General features: G+C 38.9%; 2 protein-coding genes and 2 gene segments (V, D, J or C); 2 read left to right on the forward strand and 2 right to left on the reverse strand.

Moving 5' to 3' along the window:
• Positions 1-2,651: 2,651 nt before the first annotated feature.
• Positions 2,652-4,541, reverse strand: LOC124855655. The segment is given in 4 exon segments: positions 2,652-3,134; positions 3,827-3,931; positions 4,249-4,278; positions 4,529-4,541. Coding segments are annotated over 4 exon segments (471 nt in total).
• On the forward strand, positions 4,249-5,489 carry LOC124855784. The segment is given in 2 exon segments: positions 4,249-4,594; positions 4,687-5,489. Coding segments are annotated over 2 exon segments (378 nt in total).
• Positions 5,490-6,304: 815 nt separating this feature from the next.
• tspan37 (tetraspanin 37) overlaps positions 6,305-19,407 on the reverse strand; it is a 55,472-nt gene continuing 42,369 nt past the window's right edge. Inside the window, exons 4-6 of one of the 3 annotated variants that reach the window (XM_047345864.1) lie at positions 13,245-13,252; positions 7,481-7,514; positions 6,305-6,788 (exon numbers count right to left, since the gene is read on the reverse strand). In XM_047345864.1, coding sequence (XP_047201820.1) covers positions 6,466-6,788; positions 7,481-7,514; positions 13,245-13,252 — 365 coding nt within the window. In that variant the 3' untranslated portion in view covers positions 6,305-6,465. Of the gene's footprint in view, positions 6,789-7,480; positions 7,519-13,244; positions 13,253-19,407 lie in introns of all 3 variants that reach the window. The other 2 variants (XM_047345863.1, XM_047345862.1) reach the window with 2 other exon arrangements.
• The window catches only part of igl4v8 (immunoglobulin light 4 variable 8), a 55,892-nt gene continuing 44,386 nt past the window's right edge, over positions 7,902-19,407 (forward strand). The window contains exons 1-2 of one of the 2 annotated variants that reach the window (XM_047345865.1): positions 7,902-8,247; positions 8,340-8,649. In XM_047345865.1, coding sequence (XP_047201821.1) covers positions 8,193-8,247; positions 8,340-8,649 — 365 coding nt within the window. In that variant the 5' untranslated portion in view covers positions 7,902-8,192. Of the gene's footprint in view, positions 8,248-8,339; positions 8,650-17,402; positions 17,534-17,625; positions 17,936-19,407 lie in introns of those variants that run through there. The other variant, XM_047345866.1, reaches the window with a different exon arrangement.

Raw genomic sequence — 19,407 nt, forward strand, 5'->3', positions numbered from 1 at the left:
ACATATTTAAAGATTTTTCCATCTGTCTTTTTCACTTCCTCTTTAATGCAACAAACTAACGAACCTAAACTGCTCGGAGTAAAGTTATTTTATTTAGTTTTTTAATACACACCCACAACAGATTTTAATTAATTAAAATTAGGATTCTCCTCATTTCTGAAGAGAATATATCACTATATGAATAAAAATACTGTATGAGTTTAATTTTAATGTTCTCATCTAATAAACAATGTAAAATAATACAACAAACATAATCAAATATTTGTACTGTGTGTCAAAAAATGCAAGATGTGGCCTACAAGCCAAAGTCACAAAAATAGAAAATAATACTCCAAAAACTCCAAAAATAGTTACGTTAAATTACATTGTAATAAAAAAGATGAAAACGTTTGTTTCAAATATGATGAAATGGTGAAACTTACAGTGAACAGTATGATTACTGAAAGATAGGACACCAGGTAGAGGATCATTTTAAGGAGCAGGTCTTGAGCACAAGAGCTGGTAAGCCATCCTGCCCTGTGGATTTCTCATTACATAGACTGAATGTTTCCTGCACCAGCCTGGCTCCAATAAATGTCCCATCACTGAGTCAGTGGTTCTGGTGAAATTCAGGGCCTCCACACCAGCTGTGGAGAAGTTCCAGGTTTCAAACCTGAGGAAAAAGTCATTAAGTTCATTAGCTTTAACCAAGTCATCTGTGGAGACCAAAAGTTTCCTTTCCAAGTTCATGTTTGTTATGTTTTTCATTCAGGCTGTTGGGACCACAGCCATGGGTTACAACATGAAAGGCCAGTAAGAACTTTTCTGGAACTTTCAAAATAAATCGCATTAACCTACTTCCAGCACAGCCAGGAACAGGAATAATATGATCCTACGATCATGCGATCATATGCACTAAGTTAAGTAGGAATGAATCGCTGTTTGTGTATTCAGTATTCATTCATGAATGGAGGTAATTAAGGTTCAAACGTTGCTTGACTTTTTCTCTGAGGTCTACAGAAGCAAACTGTGTTCCAGAGAGTTCCCAGCAGAGACCCTGTCTCTACAACGACGAGTGGAGCAGTTTTTCCTGGTCTGAAGGAAAGACAACGGGACCGCATCACCGTGGTTACAGCTGTAACATGCAGTGTCTGTTTTTGTGTTTTTAAAGTAAAGACAAACTTTATTTAAAGGGTGATTTTAAACAAAGAAGATCGGCCATAACGCATTATACATTTTAAACCTTTTATTAGTGGTATTTTTAAAGGTTTGTGTTTGATTCTGATGATAAGCTATAAGCTTCTTTTGTTAGCTTTAACCGCTAAAAGCTAAGAACAAGTGCTTGCCTGCTAAAGATCATTTACTCATAAAGGTTGTTAGTTTTCAATCTAGGAAATAATATTTCCCTAAATATTATTTTTCTAAACTTGATAACTAAGTAAACACCATTAAGCCTAATTTCTTCAGAAAGATTTGGTTCTTATTAAAAATATTTCCTTAAATATTATTTTTATAAATAAAGGTAGCTAATTAAACACCATTGAGAATTGGTTGGTTTTTATCCAGCAGATCATTCTTTAAAATATTATTTTATTAAATAATGTTTTATCTGATCTTGCACTGTGAATGGTTGTTTGAAGGTATACCAATTATTGCTTAATTTAGTTCCAAGACTAACTTAACTTCACTTCCAGGTTCTTCAAGATAATCCTTGGTTCTCAAACATAAATAACATTGCATGATAATATTGCATCAATCTTTTGGTCATGGTTTTCAACCATCTTTAATCAACTTGTTTATATTGTACATAGCCCATTAGTCTTCATTATTCTTTAATGCTGCTTGGTAGTTTAGTTGGATTGTTTTAGCATAGTAGAGTTTGTTGATATATGTTTGACTTTGAGTTGACTTATTTCTGTTAATAAATTCTTGTATTTTAAGAAATTGTGTGAATTCATTCTGTGTGCTTATAGAGTTTATGCTGTTCAATAATGTCAGAGCTTGGCTCATCACTTTCTATTTTGTCCTAATACCATCGCCTTACTGGGCTGGTATTCACAGGACAACCCTTAACAGACTGAAATATTATTTAATAAAATATTAAAGTGTTGTAGCATGTTCTGTAGTTACATTGTTCCAGAGCAGTTTACAGAATACATTGTTGCAGCAGCTCTGTAGTTTGGATGTTCACGACAGTTTACAGCAGGGAGGGGGAGCGGAGGGGAGAAAAGGGGAGATGGGGTTTTTTCACTCCCCCCCCCTTGACTGGTTTTTGTACAGCGTGGCTGTGGCCGACCACAGCTATTTGAATAAATCGTTCAATCTTTACCGAGAGTCATCCTTGATAGAAGTTACAACGCTTAGACAGAGAGAACATTACAGTATTAATATTAATTAATTTATTTATTTATATTCATAATCACAACAAGCCTCACAGCCTCCTATTGTCCATGGAAGAGAAGTTTAGCTAAATAGCAGAGCGGTGTCTCTCTCTCGATTCCCTCAATAGGAGGTTCAACTCCCTCTGTGCTGCAGCCACACCTGCTCTGGTACAACTGTAACTTAAGTCCCCAAAAAACAATCTCAAAGTTGTATATTCATGCAATGTTCAAAAAAAATCTGATAAAAATCTGAAACAGGATGGAGGAATACAGAAATGACAGACAATGAGGTGTTTAAATCTGTAGTTTTATTAAAGGTGAATTTTACACATTAACTTGAAGCTGTCAAACAGGACAGAGGTGATAGTAAAATAAATCTGTCTAAACTTGAAAAGTTTTCTTCCTGAATAAAATATAAAACATCCTGGTTTCCAGACATGAAGCTGAAGCTCTACTCTGAGCAGTGGGCGGGGTCCAGACTTTGAGTGACAGGATTCTGTCCACTCTGATTGGCCTCACAGCTCACTGAGCCCGCCTTCCTCCACTGGTCTGCAGGGAGGCTCAGGGTGCTGCTCCAGCTGTAGAGGCCGTCCTTCCCCAGGACCTCCAGGCTGTTAGACACCCCTGAGGAGCTGTTGCTGCCCCCCACCTTCCATCCCAGCTTCCAGGTGGAGGGGAAGCCCCCGCTGGCCAGACACACCAGTGTGACACTGCTGTGCTGCTCCTCCTCTTTGGAGGGGGGGAGGACGGTCAGGGTGGGCGGCACCACACCCACTGGAGGAGAGAGGGGGGAGAAAAGATGGAGCAATGAGAATGAAAGCTGCTGAAAACACCTTCAAAGCTTCATTCTTCATGATCACTGAGGACATCTTCAAATGTCTCTCATAATACGTGACTTTTAATAATGAATCCTTGTGATGATTTTCTGATGAATAAACTGAGAGCTGAAACACTCATGTGGAAACAGTTCAAACGTTGACATCTGTTTCTTTCACTTCCTTTAAACCACACAGAGAACAAATGAACCATGAACACAAAGCTGATCTGAGTTTACTCAGAAAATATCAGCTCCGTTTAACAGGAATTCAGGTCAAAGGTTCACTATTAATAAATGATCACAAACATACTGTATGTTTAAATAAGACGTGCAAATGACTTAATAAAGACAACACTGAAAATACATACAAGTAAATATTCTGTTTGGTTGTAAGAAATAATTAAAACTTAAAGAATCTAAAGTCATAATAATATAATGTTGAACTCTACTTTTTATTGCTACACCAGATAAGTTTAACTAGTTTAATGATTTGAACCATTTACAATCCTGAAGAAACACTGACTTCTTGAGATTTACTCGTTATTTAAATAATGTAAAGTGTACAAACATTGCCATCAAATATATTCCTCAAATTAAAATATATAAATACAATAAATTTTATAACAAAGTAAAGCTTTCTGGTACTTACAGTCAACGATGAGTTTGGTTCCTCCACCAAAAGTGTACCACAGTGATACAAACTCATTAAGAGGCCGTACAAAAACCTCCTGCACTGTCAGCAAACATCTTTCTGCTGAAATGTTGCTTTTCAGAGCAAGAAAATTACAATTTATTCTTTAATTCATCTACAAATCATCCAACATTCATTCAGCTTTAAATTTCTTCTTAATTTAGGATGATTTCTTTGCTTTATCACCAATGAGAAACAAAAGTTATTTTTCCTTTGGTGAAATATTATAACATTCTTTAATAATTTAGCTTCTATTATTTTTCTATTATTATAATTTTCCAAAATAATTTAGTTAATAAAATCTTAAAAAGAGCAACTTTTAGTGATCTATAATATCTTGAGCTCTGAGTTTTAGTAAAAGAGGAGAATTATACATGTACCTTCAAGAGAAAAATGATTAAATCCAAATACTGAAAATCCTTCATCTTGTCTCTATTTTATCTTCTTCTATTTCAATCAGATCATCAGTGGTTTAAATCCTAAAACTATCTGTGTTGATGTTGTGTCTCTGCTTGTCTTCAGTGTGCTGAGAGCAGAGAAATCATTTCCATAGAGACGAGGCTTTGCATGGTCAGCTGATCCTCCAGGGAACTGAGAAGGTTTATAGTCCTGTGAGTTCAACACTGCAGGACTCAGATCTGTCAGTCAACCCAGCAGAACCAACAAGCACCATGACTCTCATCACCATCCTGATCTGGACGCTGCTGACCTGCTGCTGTTTTACAGGTTCATTCCCTCAGCAACATTTCTAACATGATGTGCTGCCTTTTCTCTCATTTCTTTCTGCTGATTAATGGAGGATTTGTTTTTGTCTGCAGGATGCAGCGCTCAGGTGACTGTGACTCAGCTTCCACTGATGACATTTACACCAGGATCCACTGTCAACATCAAGTGTACAACAAGTCCTGCTGTTGGAACATGTTCTGGCAGTCCTTGTATGTCCTGGTATCAGCAGAAACCAGGACAGCCTCCAAAGCTCTTGATTAAATATGTGAAAAAACTTCAGTCAGGAACACCAGATCGGTTTAGTGGCAGTGGAAGCAGCTCTGTCTTCACTTTGACCATCACTGGAGTTCAGGCTGAAGATGCAGCAGTTTATTACTGTCAGAGTTTCCACAGTGGCCCAGTGTTCACACAGTGATTTGTAGCTGTACAAAAACCTCCTTCAGTCAGACTGCAAACACACTGAGCTGTTAGAGCAGAAACTGCAGCTGCTGAGGAGGAAGAGACTCTGAAACAGATCAATGAACCTCAGACTTTAAGAGCTTTGTTCAGTCCGTAAATATATCAAACATCATTTAGGATAAAACATCAACAACTTCAACAGTTTTAGGCTTCCTTGAAGGGAACATCTCAGACTCCATCTTTTAATTACAACACTGTAATTTTGTAGCTCAGTGAACAGATATTTCACCAGACTGTGGAGCTGATTAGATAATTTCCTGGAAATTATAACAATTCAGACACACAAAATAATAGATTTCTTCACATATGAAGGTATTTCCATAAACATTATTTTATTATTTCCTTAATCATATTTCTTTAAATATTATTTTAATAAATAAAGGCAGCTAATTAAACACCGTTGAAAATTGGTCATCCAGAAGATTGGTTTTATTCAGCAAATCATTCTTTTAAATATTATTTTATGAAATAATGTTTTATCTGATCTTGCACTGTGAATGGTTGTTTGAAGGTATACCAATTATTGCTTAATTTAATTCTAAGACTAACTTAACTTCATTTCCAGATTCTTCAAGATAATCCTTGGTTCTCAAACATAAACAACATTGCATGATAATATTGCATCACTCTTTTGGTCATCAACTTGTTTATATTGTACATAGCCCATTAGTTATCCTTATTCTTTCAGTCTGCTTGGTAGTTTAGTTGGATTGTTTTAGCATAGTAAAGAGTTTGTTGATATATGTTTGACTTTGAGTTGACTTATTTTTGTTAATAAATTCTTGTATTTTAAGAAATTGTGTGAATTCATTCTGTGTGCTTATAGAGTTTATGCTGTTCAATTATGTCAGAGCTTGGCTCATCACTTTCTATTTTGTCCTAATACCATCGTCTACTGGGCTGGTATTCACAGGACAACCCTTAACAGACTGAAATATTATTTAATAAAATATTAAAGTATTAATATTAAATATTCAATAGTATATTCATATTCATAATCACAACAAGCCTCACAGCCTCCTATTGTCCATGGAAGAGAAGTTTAGCTAAATAGCAGAGCGGTGTCTCTCTCTCGATTCCCTCAATAGGAGGTTCAACTCCCTCTGTGCTGCAGCCACACCTGCTCTGGTACAACTGTAACTTAAGTCCCCAAAAAAACAATCTCAAAGTTGTATATTCATGCAACGTTCAATAAAAATCTGATAAAAATCTGAAACAGGATGGAGGAATACAGAAATGACAGACAATGAGGTGTTTAAATCTGTAGTTTTATTAAAGGTGAATTTTACACATTAACTTGAAGCTGTCAAACAGGACAAAGGTGATAGTAAAATAAATCTGTCTAAACTTGAAAAGTTTTCTTCCTGAATAAAATATAAAACATCCTGGTTTCCAGACATGAAGCTGAAGCTCTACTCTGAGCAGTGGGCGGGGTCCAGACTTTGAGTGACAGGATCCTGTCCACTCTGATTGGCCTCACAGCTCACTGAGCCCGCCTTCCTCCACTGGTCTGCAGGGAGGCTCAGGGTGCTGCTCCAGCTGTAGAGGCCGTCCTTCCCCAGGACCTCCAGGCTGTTAGACACCCCTGAGGAGCTGTTGCTGCCCCCCACCTTCCATCCCAGCTTCCAGGTGGAGGGGAAGCCCCCGCTGGCCAGACACACCAGTGTGACACTGCTGTGCTGCTCCTCCTCTTTGGAGGGGGGGAGGACGGTCAGGGTGGGCGGCACCACACCCACTGGAGGAGAGAGGGGGGAGAAAAGATGGAGCAATGAGAATGAAAGCTGCTGAAAACACCTTCAAAGCTTCATTCTTCATGATCACTGAAGACATCTTCAAATGTCTCTCATAATACGTGACTTTTAATAATGAATCCTTGTGATGATTTTCTGATGAATAAACTGAGAGCTGAAACACTCATGTGGAAACAGTTCAAACGTTGACATCTGTTTCTTTCACTTCCTTTAAACCACACAGAGAACAAATGAACCATGAACACAAAGCTGATCTGAGTTTACTCAGAAAATATCAGCTCCGTTTAACAGGAATTCAGATCAAAGGTTCACTATTAATAAATGATCACAAACATACTGTATGTTTAAATAAGACGTGCAAATGACTTAATAAAGACAACACTGAAAATACATACAAGTAAATATTCTGTTTGGTTGTAAGAAAGAATTAAAACTTAAAGTATCTAAAGTCATAATAATATAATGTTGAACTCTACTTTTTATTGCTACACCAGATAAGTTTAACTAGTTTAATGATTTGAACCATTTACAATCCTGAAGAAACACTGACTTCTTGAGATTTACTCGTTATTTAAATAATGTAAAGTGTACAAACATTGCCATCAAATAAATTCCTCAAATTAAAATATATAAATACAATAAATTTTATAACAAAGTAAAGCTTTCTGGTACTTACAGTCAACGATGAGTTTGGTTCCTCCACCAAAAGTGTACCACAGTGATACAAACTCATTAAGAGGCCGTACAAAAACCTCCTGCACTGTCAGCAAACATCTTTCTGCTGAAATGTTGCTTTTCAGAGCAAGAAAATTACAATTTATACTTTAATTAATCTACAAATCATCCAACATTCATTCAGCTTTAAATTTCTTCTTAATTTAGGATGATTTCTTTGTTTTATCACCAATGAGAAACAAAAGTTATTTTTCCTTTGGTGAAATATTATAACATTCTTTAATAATTTAGCTTCTATTATTTTCTATTGTTATAGTTTTCCAAAATAGTTTAATTCATAAAATCTTAAAAAGAGCAACTTTTAGTGATCTATAATATCTTCAGCTGTGAGTTTTAGTAAAAGAGGAGAATTATACATGTACCTTCAAGAGAAAAATGATTAAATCCAAATACTGAAAATCCTTCATCTTGTCTCTATTTTATCTTCTTCTATTTCAATCAGATCATCAGTGGTTTAAATCCTAAAACTATCTGTGTTGATGTTGTGTCTCTGCTTGTCTTCAGTGTGCTGAGAGCAGAGAAATCATTTCCATAGAGACGAGGCTTTGCATGGTCAGCTGATCCTCCAGGGAACTGAGAAGGTTTATAGTCCTGTGAGTTCAACACTGCAGGACTCAGATCTGTCAGTCAACCCAGCAGAACCAACAAGCACCATGACTCTCATCACCATCCTGATCTGGACGCTGCTGACCTGCTGCTGTTTTACAGGTTCATTCCCTCAGCAACATTTCTAACATGATGTGCTGCCTTTTCTCTCATTTCTTTCTGCTGATTAATGGAGGATTTGTTTTTGTCTGCAGGATGCAGCGCTCAGGTGACTGTGACTCAGCTTCCACTGATGACATTTACACCAGGATCCACTGTCAACATCAAGTGTACAACAAGTCCTGCTGTTGGAACATGTTCTGGCAGTCCTTGTATGTCCTGGTATCAGCAGAAACCAGGACAGCCTCCAAAGCTCCTGATATATCAGGTGAATAATCTTGAGTCAGGAACACCAGATCGGTTTAGTGGCAGTGGAAGCAGCTCTGTCTTCACTTTGACCATCACTGGAGTTCAGGCTGAAGATGCAGCAGTTTATTACTGTCAGAGTGTCCACAGTGGCCCAGTGTTCACACAGTTATTTGTAGCTGTACAGAAACCTCCTTCAGTCAGACTGCAAACACACTGAGCTGTTAGAGCAGAAACCGCAGCTGCTGAGGAGGAAGAGACTCTGAAACAGATTAATGAACTCTCATGTAAGAACCAGATAAGGAATTTATTTAATTCATTCAGTCTTAACTGGAACAAAGGCTCACTGTAAATGAGATCCAGTTGGAACTGTGACTTCGTTCTTCTATTTTAGGCCATTTACATCAAATAGAAATGATTTTGGAGGTTGTTCTATCATCTTCCTCACAGAGTATAGTGGTAAAATACACATCAGCAGTTGTCCAGCCTTGTTAGTTGATATTCCCTTTTTGCTCACTGACTGACTGACTGACTGACTGACTGACTGACTGACTTTTTTTTTTTTGGACTGTGTACATGTGCAAGTTTGGGCAAGTAGCATGTAGAAATCAGAAATTTGCTTACACTGTATCATATGATACAAGAAGTTAAATAATATTTGGTCAATACATTTAAAGGTTTGACTGTCTAAATACAGGGAGAGTGCAGAATAAGCAAGCTGTGATATCCCATCAGCCTTAGATAACAATACCCGTCCTCTAAAACTTAGATAGATTAAAACGTTTTTAGGTTTTATCAATTAAGGGAGCAACATTTAATAAACATCTTTCATAGATGTTCTTGGAGATAATTACGCCTAAATATGTGATACTTTCTTTAACAGGAATATTACATATAGAATTAAAAGCACAGTCTTTAACTGGAAAGAGTTCACATTTTTTTAAATTCAGGTGAAATCCTGATACATCAGAGAAAGTTTGGATTAATTTTAAAGCAGGTGAAACTTGACTGCTGTCTCATAAAAAAAAGAGTAATATCGTCAGCTAATTGACTAATTCAGATTTCTTTACCAAAAACAGAAATACCCTTTAGTTCATTCATAGAAATGTAATCAGCAAGGATTTGAGTGGCTAAAAGGAAGAGATAAGGGGAAACTGGGAAATCCTGCCTAATTCCTCAATTAAGATTAAATCCAGGGGGTGTACCATTTTTTTATTTAACAGAGCAATTAGCATTATTATATAATACTTTAATCAAATTGCAGAAGAAAAGACCAAAGCCAAATTTATGAAGACAGCTGAAGATAAAGTTGTGAATCAAACGCTTTGTAAAAGTCCTAGATTATGAAGCTATTATCAGTAATTCATTCTAAATAGTCCAGAATATCAAGAACAAGGCGTATATTGTTGGAAATGTGTCTATGTTGCAAAAATCCGGATTGTGTCTCTCCAATAATTGTGTTTAGAGTTGATTTGAGTCTTTTTGCAAATACTGATGCTCAGAAAGGCATTATTTTGTCCTTTCGGCATCCATTTAGTACTTAATATTGACTTATCTCACTAGAGGGCGCTGTTGGTCAGACGTTGGAGTCTTAAGTTGTCTCTTTCAGGGAAATTATAACAATGCAAACAAATGAAATAATTGTTCTTTCTCATATGAATGTCTGATAAAAATGAAGCATCACCTGTCAGTGAGATCTGATTCCACCTCCTCTATGAACTCTGATAAACTAATCCCACGTAGGAGAGTTGAGTCTAAATCAAACCAGAGGTTTTTGCATTTTTGAGAAAGGTTGTCTTAAATCTGAGAAAAGAAGATTGCACCGATCTACAGCACCATCAAACACCAGATATAGCTGAAACCAGATATTTACATACCCAGTATAAGAGGATACATGACCTTTTTTTTTACCTAAGGTCAGTGAGAATAACAAAAACTATTTATATTTGCTAAATACAAGAATGATGAAAAGGAGCATTTTTTTCCATATCTTTTCTAAATTATTTTCTTTTTATTACGAACTGTCTATTCGTCCTCCAAGAGAACAAGGCGTTATTAAATTTGGCAAAGCTTCAGATGATGATGTCCGGGATTTGTAAGCTTCTAATATATTAATTCACAACATCTGATTTAATTGGAGACACGCCTCAAAGACACTGCATCCTTGTGTGACGTTATGGAAAAATCAAATGAAATCAGATGAAACATTAGGAAGAGAATTGTGGACGTCCACAGCTCTGCTGCAGCCTTGGGAATAATTTTCAGATGCCTGAAGGCGCCACGTTAATCTACTGCAGTGTAAGTCCTCCAATAAGAACCACAGTTCTTGGTTGAATAAAAAATATTGAACTGAACTTTGTTGTTGTAACATGACAAAATGTGGAGAAGTTAACGAGGTGTTAATAATTTTACAGCAGAAACTGCAGAGGAGGAAGAGACTCTGATACAGACCACTGAATACAGAGCTGACAGAAACCTCACCAGGCACTAATGTCACATAGTCTTTCTGGATCTTTCACATCAAGCTGAAAGTGGAACAACATGTAAACTATACTGCCAACAGCATCCGCTCACCTGCCTTGACTCAAATATAAACTAAACTAACATCCCATTGTTAATCCATAGGGCTTCAAGGTGACGATGGTCCACCCTTTGCATCTACAACATCTGATGCTTTGCATTGCACTTGGTGATGTATGGATTAGATGCCATGGAAACCCATTCCCTGAAGCTCTCTACACACAGTTATTAGAGCCAATCTGAAGGCCACATGAAGTCTGGAGGTCTGTAGCGAGTGACTGCAGAAGGTCAGCGACCTCTGCACACCATATGAGTCAGCATCTGCTGCCCCTGCTCCATCAACTTACATAACCTACCACTTAGTGGCTTAGTTGCCGTCGTTCCCAATCGCTTCCAATTTCTTATAAAACCACTGATAGTTGACGGTGGAATATTTAGGAGCGATGAAACTTCATAACTAGACTTGTTGAACAGGTGACATCCTATCACAGTACCACGCTGGAACTCACTGAGCTCCTCAGAGCGACCCACACAAATGTTTTAGAAACAGTCTGAATGCCTATAGGTGCTTGATCATTTACATCTGTGGCCATGGAAGTGATTGAAACACCTGATTTTAATTATTCAGATTATTTGGAGTGAATACTTTTGGCTATTTAATGTATCTAAGAATTGTTGGTTTCTTCCAGTCTACAGTTAAGGCCAAATTATTCAAACCCTGGCAGATTTAACTTTAGAGTCATCTTTTAATCTGACCAACATGTTTCTCCTCACTGAAAGGAATATTAACATTTAGGGGTGGTCCTGCCAGAGTCCCAACATGAGTCATGAGGCTAAAGATCAGAGTGATGGGAAGGAGGCCTTCAGACCTCAAAGACTTGTAGCTCATCACCAAAGATAAATCATCTAAATACTTGTGGAAACCTGAAAACGTTGGTTAGCAATTATAAGAAGGGCTTGATTGCTGTGTAACAGCTCCTATCAGAACCACAGTTCTTGGTTCGATAAAAATTATTTCAAATCTAAATCTGCCAGGCGTATAGATACATTTAGGCTTACTATATACATACAAGCAGAAAGTAACATAATCTGATCAAGTAATACATAAATGAATAAATAAATATGTTAAAAAATAAATGTTTTCATTTAAAGAATCTGATTCTGATTAGAGATATTTTCTGAAATCGAGTGTTGCCTCTCAAGATGGTAGAGATTTAAATGTCTGAGCTCCATGGTGGTGGAGGACTCATACAGTGATCTTGATTGGTAGAAAAACACAGCAAACAAAAACTTTCCCAGTTTGAATGAAGGTTGCAAAAACTGAAGCTTGGTGAAACGTTTATGCTGTGAAGTCAAAAGCAGCCACTTATTCCACTTCACTTACTGGTCACACCTAAATGCATCAGGCTCATTTACACTGAAATGAGAGCAGGTGTGGATTTGCATGATCTTAATGCATCACTGCTCCTCACAGTTTAAGTACCTCGGTTACAGAAGGTCCAAAGTGTGTTTATGCTCTGACACTGAGACCTGCATCAGGATGATGTCTCCAGTACCTCTCATTGTTCTGTTGGGTTTTCTCACTCAGGGTCAGAGTGACTTTTAACTCTGATTGATTTAGTTTTGTTTGAATTCAAACTTTAAATTTTTTATGTTTTTCTTAAACATTCAGATTTAAAATTGTTCATTTCTCATTTCAGCATCATCTGCCAACAATTTTCTGACCCAGTCTGAAAGATCAAAGTCAGTTAACGTTGGAGGAACTGTGACCATCAGCGCCACAGGAAGTTCTAATATTGGTGCTGATCTCAGTTGGTACCTTCAGAAACCTGGACAGCCTCCCAAACTTCTTATATACAGAGCTTCAACTTTGTTCTCAGGAACTCCATCTAGATTCAGAGGCAGTAGATCTGGTTCTGATTACACTTTAACCATCAGTGGTCTTCAGACTGAAGATGCTGGAGATTATTACTGTATGGGTAACCATGGCGGCGGTGTGTTCACACAGTGATTTACAGTCGTACAAAAACCTCCTTCAGTCTGACTCAAGGCTGCAGGTGTAGAGAGTTTGTAGGAACTGGTTCAGTGAACACATCACAGAAGTTAGCAAGTAAAACACAGAACATCTAAAGAAGAAACATGTTTAAAACCTCTAACTATAGATCATTTTAAAAATAAAATTGTTTAAATAATTTTTATAAATATAAATATGTTTTCTGAAGTTTTGCCCTTATCAACACTGAACAGTTTTATTGCACCATATTTGTACCTAGAGGCTTTTACCTTTAAAACATGTTAGAAACTAAAGGAGGGTGAAAACAACATGAGATGAGATGAAGAACATGAATGTTGCAACACAAAAATAAATACAAAGACAGTGATTATTATAAATCTGCACTTTTATTGAATCAATCTTTAACTTTAAGTTTTTTTTAGAGAACATTAGTAAAATGAAAGATTAGAAATCTGTCTAAATTTGACATTTCTTCCTCCTGAATAAAATATAAAACATCCTGATTTCCAGACATGAAGCTGAAGCTGTACTCTGAGCAGAGGGCTGGGTCCAGGCTTTGAGTGACAGGACCCAGATCTGTCAGTCGACCCAGCAGAACCAACAAGTGTCATGACTCTCATCAGCATAACTTTAAACTTCTTCAGTATGAAAGAAAACAGTATCAGCATTAATACAAATGTTCAATACAACACTTTTAATTAGAAACACCTTAAAGCGGGGGGTCCAAAGTGTGGCCTGAGGGCCAAATGTGGCCCCTGGACTGATTCTGTGCGGTACCTGACTGCAGTTCAAGAACGACAGATATTTGGTCCACCAGCGCAGGTCTTTGATGCAGATGGAGACTTTTTATGTTTAATTTGGGAAAATTTATGACCGAACAAAAGTTTCTTGCATGGAAAAGTTGGGTACAACAAAAAGTATTTGTCTTTTAATAACCAGGCTTTTTGAATTTCTCTAATTTCACATTAAATAGAACCACATCTATCCAGTGACTTTTACTCTAAAGCAGGCTTTGATGCACCAAAATCTGTTTTTAATGAATTTATCAAACTTTGTTAAATACAGCAATCATTTTCAAAGAAAGAGTGGCCCAAATCCTCCTACTGTTGCTAAGAATAGACTAAAGACTTTTGTTTTTTGATTGAGTGGATGCCTTTCTTTTAATAAGGCAAATGTTTGAAACCATATGGATCCACACTGATTTACACATCATCTTTCTATTAAAACTCTGACATTTTATTTCACCCAAATGGTGAAATCAGAAATCAGAAATTATTTTACAGCTCATGAGAGTATGGTTGTGTAGCAAATTTAACTGTTCCTTAACAAGAGAAAACCTACTAGATTATTACAAAAACACTATTTCAGGTGGACATTAAAACATTTATCAATCATCAATTTGATTGAATACTGGTTTGGTTAATTAAAGGTTCAGGACAATCTGTTTATCCCATTTCATATCATGGACATGTCTGCTGTATTTTCTATCTGGTACTGGTTGGAGGATACCTACAGTATGTCTGATGTCATTTTAATGCAACATATTTAGCTCAGTAAGACACTACAGAGAATAAAACTTAACTTCTACATTATATTTTTTTGAAGATAACTTTTTAAAATAAACGTTTCAACTCAGATCTTTAATATTTATTTAAACTTTTGTCTTGATGACTTTATATCAGAAACTGTTGTTGGATCTTTGCAACAGAACAATTCTGAGTTGACATGTTTATTTATATTTTAGATTAAATATATATAATATAGCAAATAATAACTATGGTTTTTAAAATGTCACTTGATAAAATGAACTTGCATCTCCTTTGTTGTGACAATAAAAAGAAACTCTCCAGTATAATGTATCAGAGCAAGCTTTATTAGAGCACACAGCAGATTAATCTCACTCACATCCAGCTGCTGAGCTCCACACATGAGTTGAAGTTATTTATGAACGTTTTGCAGCAGTGTTGTTCAGCGTCACACAAAGCTTTAGTTTCTCTTCCTGACATTCAAACTCATATTGATGAGAGCAGCAGGTGTTTTCCTCCTGCTCTCCACTAAGAGCTCCTGTCCAGGGCTTCGATCAGCCTCTCTGTCCCTCACAGTGGCTCCTTTGGATAGTCTGGGTCTCGCTGTGGTCATGATGGAGGACCCTGCAGGAGTACAGCTCTCCTTTCATCCAGTTCTCCTCACTCATGCTTAAGGTGCTGCTGCTGCTGTAACGTCTGCTCTTCTCCTCCTCTGAGCTGGTCAGGACCCCTTCTGTCACCTCGGTACCGTCCACCTCCCAGCTCACAACGGCTCCCTGAGGAGAGTAGCCACTCAGCAGGCAGACCAGCGTGGCCGAGCCCCCAGAGAGCTGCTCAGAGGAGGGGGGCAGCAGAGAGACTGAGGGTCTGACCTTGGGGCCGGCTGGAGGGGAGAGTAGAGACACACAAGGAGTAGATTAACTTCTGCTGGAGGACACACAGCTGGACATGACACAGTTATTAAAGTAAATGATTCTATATTAATGCTGAGGGGACAGACTTTGAAGTTTGGATTTATAAATTCATAAAACATTTTTACTTCAGTGTAAGGATTTTATTTTATGTTAGAATCAAGCCAAAGTCACAAAAATAGAAAATAAGACTTCAAAAACTCCAAAAATAGTTAGGTTAAATTACATAGTAATAAACAAAGATGAAAACGTTTGTTTGTTGAGAGGGGTTGGACTCTGTTCTACTCTGGAGTGGCCCGCGGGGAGAGGCGGCGGGCTGGTGTGGGTTTGCTTGTTGCCCCCCAGCTCAGCCGTCTCGTGTTGGGGTTTACCCCAGTGGATGAGAGGGTCGCATCCCTGCGCCTTCGGGTTGGGGATACGTCTCTGACTGTCATTTCGGCCTACTCGCCGAGTGGTAGTGCAGAGTACCCGGCCTTCTTGGCATCCCTGTCGGGGGTGCTGGATAGTGCCCCTCCTGGGGACTCCATTATTCTGCTGGGGGACTTCAACGCCCATGTGGGAAATGACAGTGACACCTGGAGAGGTGTGATTGGGAGGAATGGCCTCCCCGATCTGAATCCAAGCGGTGTTTTGTTATTGGACTTCTGTGCTAGTCATGGATTGTCCATAATGAACACCATGTTCAAACATAAGGGTGTCCATCAGTGCACTTGGCACTAGGATACCCTAGGCGGGAGGTCAATGATCAACTTTGTTGTCGTATCATCAGACCTTCGGCCGCATGTTTTGGACACTCGGGTGAAGAGAGGGGCTGAGCTGTCCACTGATCACCACCTGGTGGTGAGTTGGATCCGCTGGAGGAGGAGAAAGCTGGACAGACTTGGCAGGCCCAAGCGCATAGTGAGGGTCTGCTGGAAACACCTGGCGGAGCCCTTGGCCAGGGATGTATTCAACTCTCACCTCCGGGAGAGCTTTGACCAGATTCCGAGGGATGTTGGAGACATAGAGTCCGAATGGACCATGTTCTCCACATCTATTGTCGATGCTGCTGCCCGTAGCTGCGGCCGTAAGGTCTGCGGTGCCTGTCGCGGCGGCAATCCCCAAACCCGGTGGTGGACACCGGCAGTAAGGGACGCTGTCAAGCTGAAGAAGGAGTCCTATCGGCTGTGGTTGGCTTGTGGGACTCCTGAGGCGGCTGACGGGTACTGTGAGGCCAAGCGTGCTGCGGCCCAGTCTGTGGCAGAGGCAAAAACTCGGACCTGGGAGGAGTTTGGTGAGGCCATGGAGAAGGACTACCGGTTGGCCCCGAAGCGATTCTGGCAAACTGTCCGGCGCCTCAGGAGGGGGAAGCAGTGCTTTGCCAACACTGTTTACAGTGGGGGTGGGGAGCTGCTGACCTCGACTGGGGACATTATCGGCCGGTGGAAGGAGTACTTCGAGGATCTCCTCAATCCTGCCATCACGCATTCCCTGGTGGAAACAGAGGCTGGGGACTCGGGTTGGACTCTTTCATCATTGTCAGCGGTTACCTGGCATATCGGGAAATTCGGAGAATGTCAGCAGCTGTTCTGGCCATTGTAAGGCTGCCTGGCATGTGTGATGGGATCTTCAGAGCAATCAACACTCAGACTGAGATGTTACGTGAGCTGAATCGCAGACTGGATGTGATCCTTATACAGGATCGCAAGCGGGTTGCGGTTCCTGGACTCAGGGGTGAAATGGGATAAATCTTGGAGAAAGTCGTTCGCTTGGACCTGGCAGAAAGACAAGGAATTTGTCTATTTGGATTTGCCTTTGAGAAGCACCAGTGAGACTCTCAAGGCTGATGGAAAATTAAGAGTCAGACTAACCCAAATAATTATTGTTTTTCTGAATCTGGCTCCCCTGCACGGCCTTGATGGCTGGCTATCTTCAACTTCTCCTGGAAGTTATGTAAAAATGACGCTCTGCTCCCTCTGTGAGTTCAACACTGCAGGACTCAGATCTGTCAGTCAACCCAGCAGAACCAACAAGCACCATGACTCTCATCACCATCCTGATCTGGACGCTGCTGACCTGCTGCTGTTTTACAGGTTCATTCCCTCAGCAACATTTCTAACATGATGTGCTGCCTTTTCTCTCATTTCTTTCTGCTGATTAACGGAGGATTTGTTTTTGTCTGCAGGATGCAGCGCTCAGGTGACAGTGACTCAGCTTCCACTGATGACATTTACACCAGGATCCACTGTCAACATCAAGTGTACAACAAGTCCTGCTGTTGGAACATGTTCTGGCAGTCCTTGTATGTTCTGGTATCAGCAGAAACCAGGACAGCCTCCAAAGCTCCTGATATATCAGGTGAATAATCTTGAGTCAGGAACACCAGATCGGTTTAGTGGCAGTGGAAGCAGCTCTGTCTTCACTTTGACCATCACTGGAGTTCAGGCTGAAGATGCAGCAGTTTATTACTGTCAGAGTTTCCACAGTGGCCCAGTGTTCACACAGTTATTTGTAGCTGTACAAAAACCTCCTTCAGTCAGACTGCAAACACACTGAGCTGTTAGAGCAGAAACTGCAGCTGCTGAGGAGGAAGATACTCTGAAACAGATCAATGAACTCTCATGTAAGAACCAGATAAGGAATTTATTTAATTCATTCAGTCTTAACTGGAACAAAGGCTCACTGTAAATGAGATCCAGTTGGAACTGTGACTTTGTTCTTCTATTTTAGGCCATTTACATCAATTATAAATGATTTTAGGAGATTGTTCTATCATCTTCCTCACTGAGTATAGTGGTAAAATACACATCAGCAGTTGTCCAGCCTTGTTAGTTGATATTCCCTTTTTGCTCTTTTGACTTTGTTTTTTTTTTTTACTTTTTTGTACATGTGCAAGTTTGGGCAAGTAGCACGTAGAAATCAGAAATTTGCTTACACTGTATCACATGATACATTTTCTTTATTGCTGTTGACCTTATATTAGACTACATTTTCGTGTTTTTAGTATAATACCACCTAATTTACTATTGATGCGCTTAATCACAGGATTATCAACAAGATAATTTTTTAAGGAATTTTCCAAACATTTACTGAGATTATTAGGCCTTGAAATAATCCTCAGATGATGATTTAATGGCTTCGTAGGTTTCTGACTGGTTAATTTGCAACATTTGAGTTAAATGGAGGAACATTTCAGTGCATATTAATGGAACTTCTGAAGCACTCAGCTTTCTTTCTTGACATAATGGGAAAATCCAAAGAAGTCAGCAAAGATGTCATGAAGGGAATTACAGGCCTCCACAGGTCTGGTTCAGACTTGGGTAGATGAACATGTTTTGGTGTGAATGTAAGGACCATAGAGCAAACGTTAAGAGACCATGTGATGCTGGCTGAGGCTGGGAGGAGAGAGACATTATCCACAGTGAAACAAGTCCTGTACCAACATGGGTTGAAATGTTACTCACAAAGGAAGAATCCATATATTTTAAAAGGAAAATAAAAAGCCAGATTACAGTTTACAGATGGACTCAGGGTCAAAGAGGTTAAGAATGATGAAACTAAAATCAAAGTGTTGGGCCGTTGTTACATTTGAAAACAAAGGGGAAATCTACATCCATCCTACCCACTGAGTTCAGGTGTGGCAGCATCATGTTGGTGGTTGTTTTGTTGCAGGAGGGACTGGTGCACTTCAAAACATAGATGGTACCATGTGGAAAAAAATATATTAAGTAAAAAAAAAAACAGAAATAACATTTTAAGACGTCAGCCATGAATGTTGATGCTTGGACACATATGTGTCTTCCAAATGGATGGTGACCCAACACATACCACCAAATTAGTTATAAAGTGGCTGAAAGACAACAAAATCAATGTTATGGGATCATCAAACCCCAAAACTCAGTATAATAGAAAAAGATGTTTGGTAGGAAGGCAGTCATCAAACCCGATTCAGTCACATAAGTTGTGT

This window comes from Girardinichthys multiradiatus, chromosome 19 (assembly GCF_021462225.1).
Source record: "Girardinichthys multiradiatus isolate DD_20200921_A chromosome 19, DD_fGirMul_XY1, whole genome shotgun sequence".
NCBI classification, from domain to species: domain Eukaryota; kingdom Metazoa; phylum Chordata; class Actinopteri; order Cyprinodontiformes; family Goodeidae; genus Girardinichthys; species Girardinichthys multiradiatus.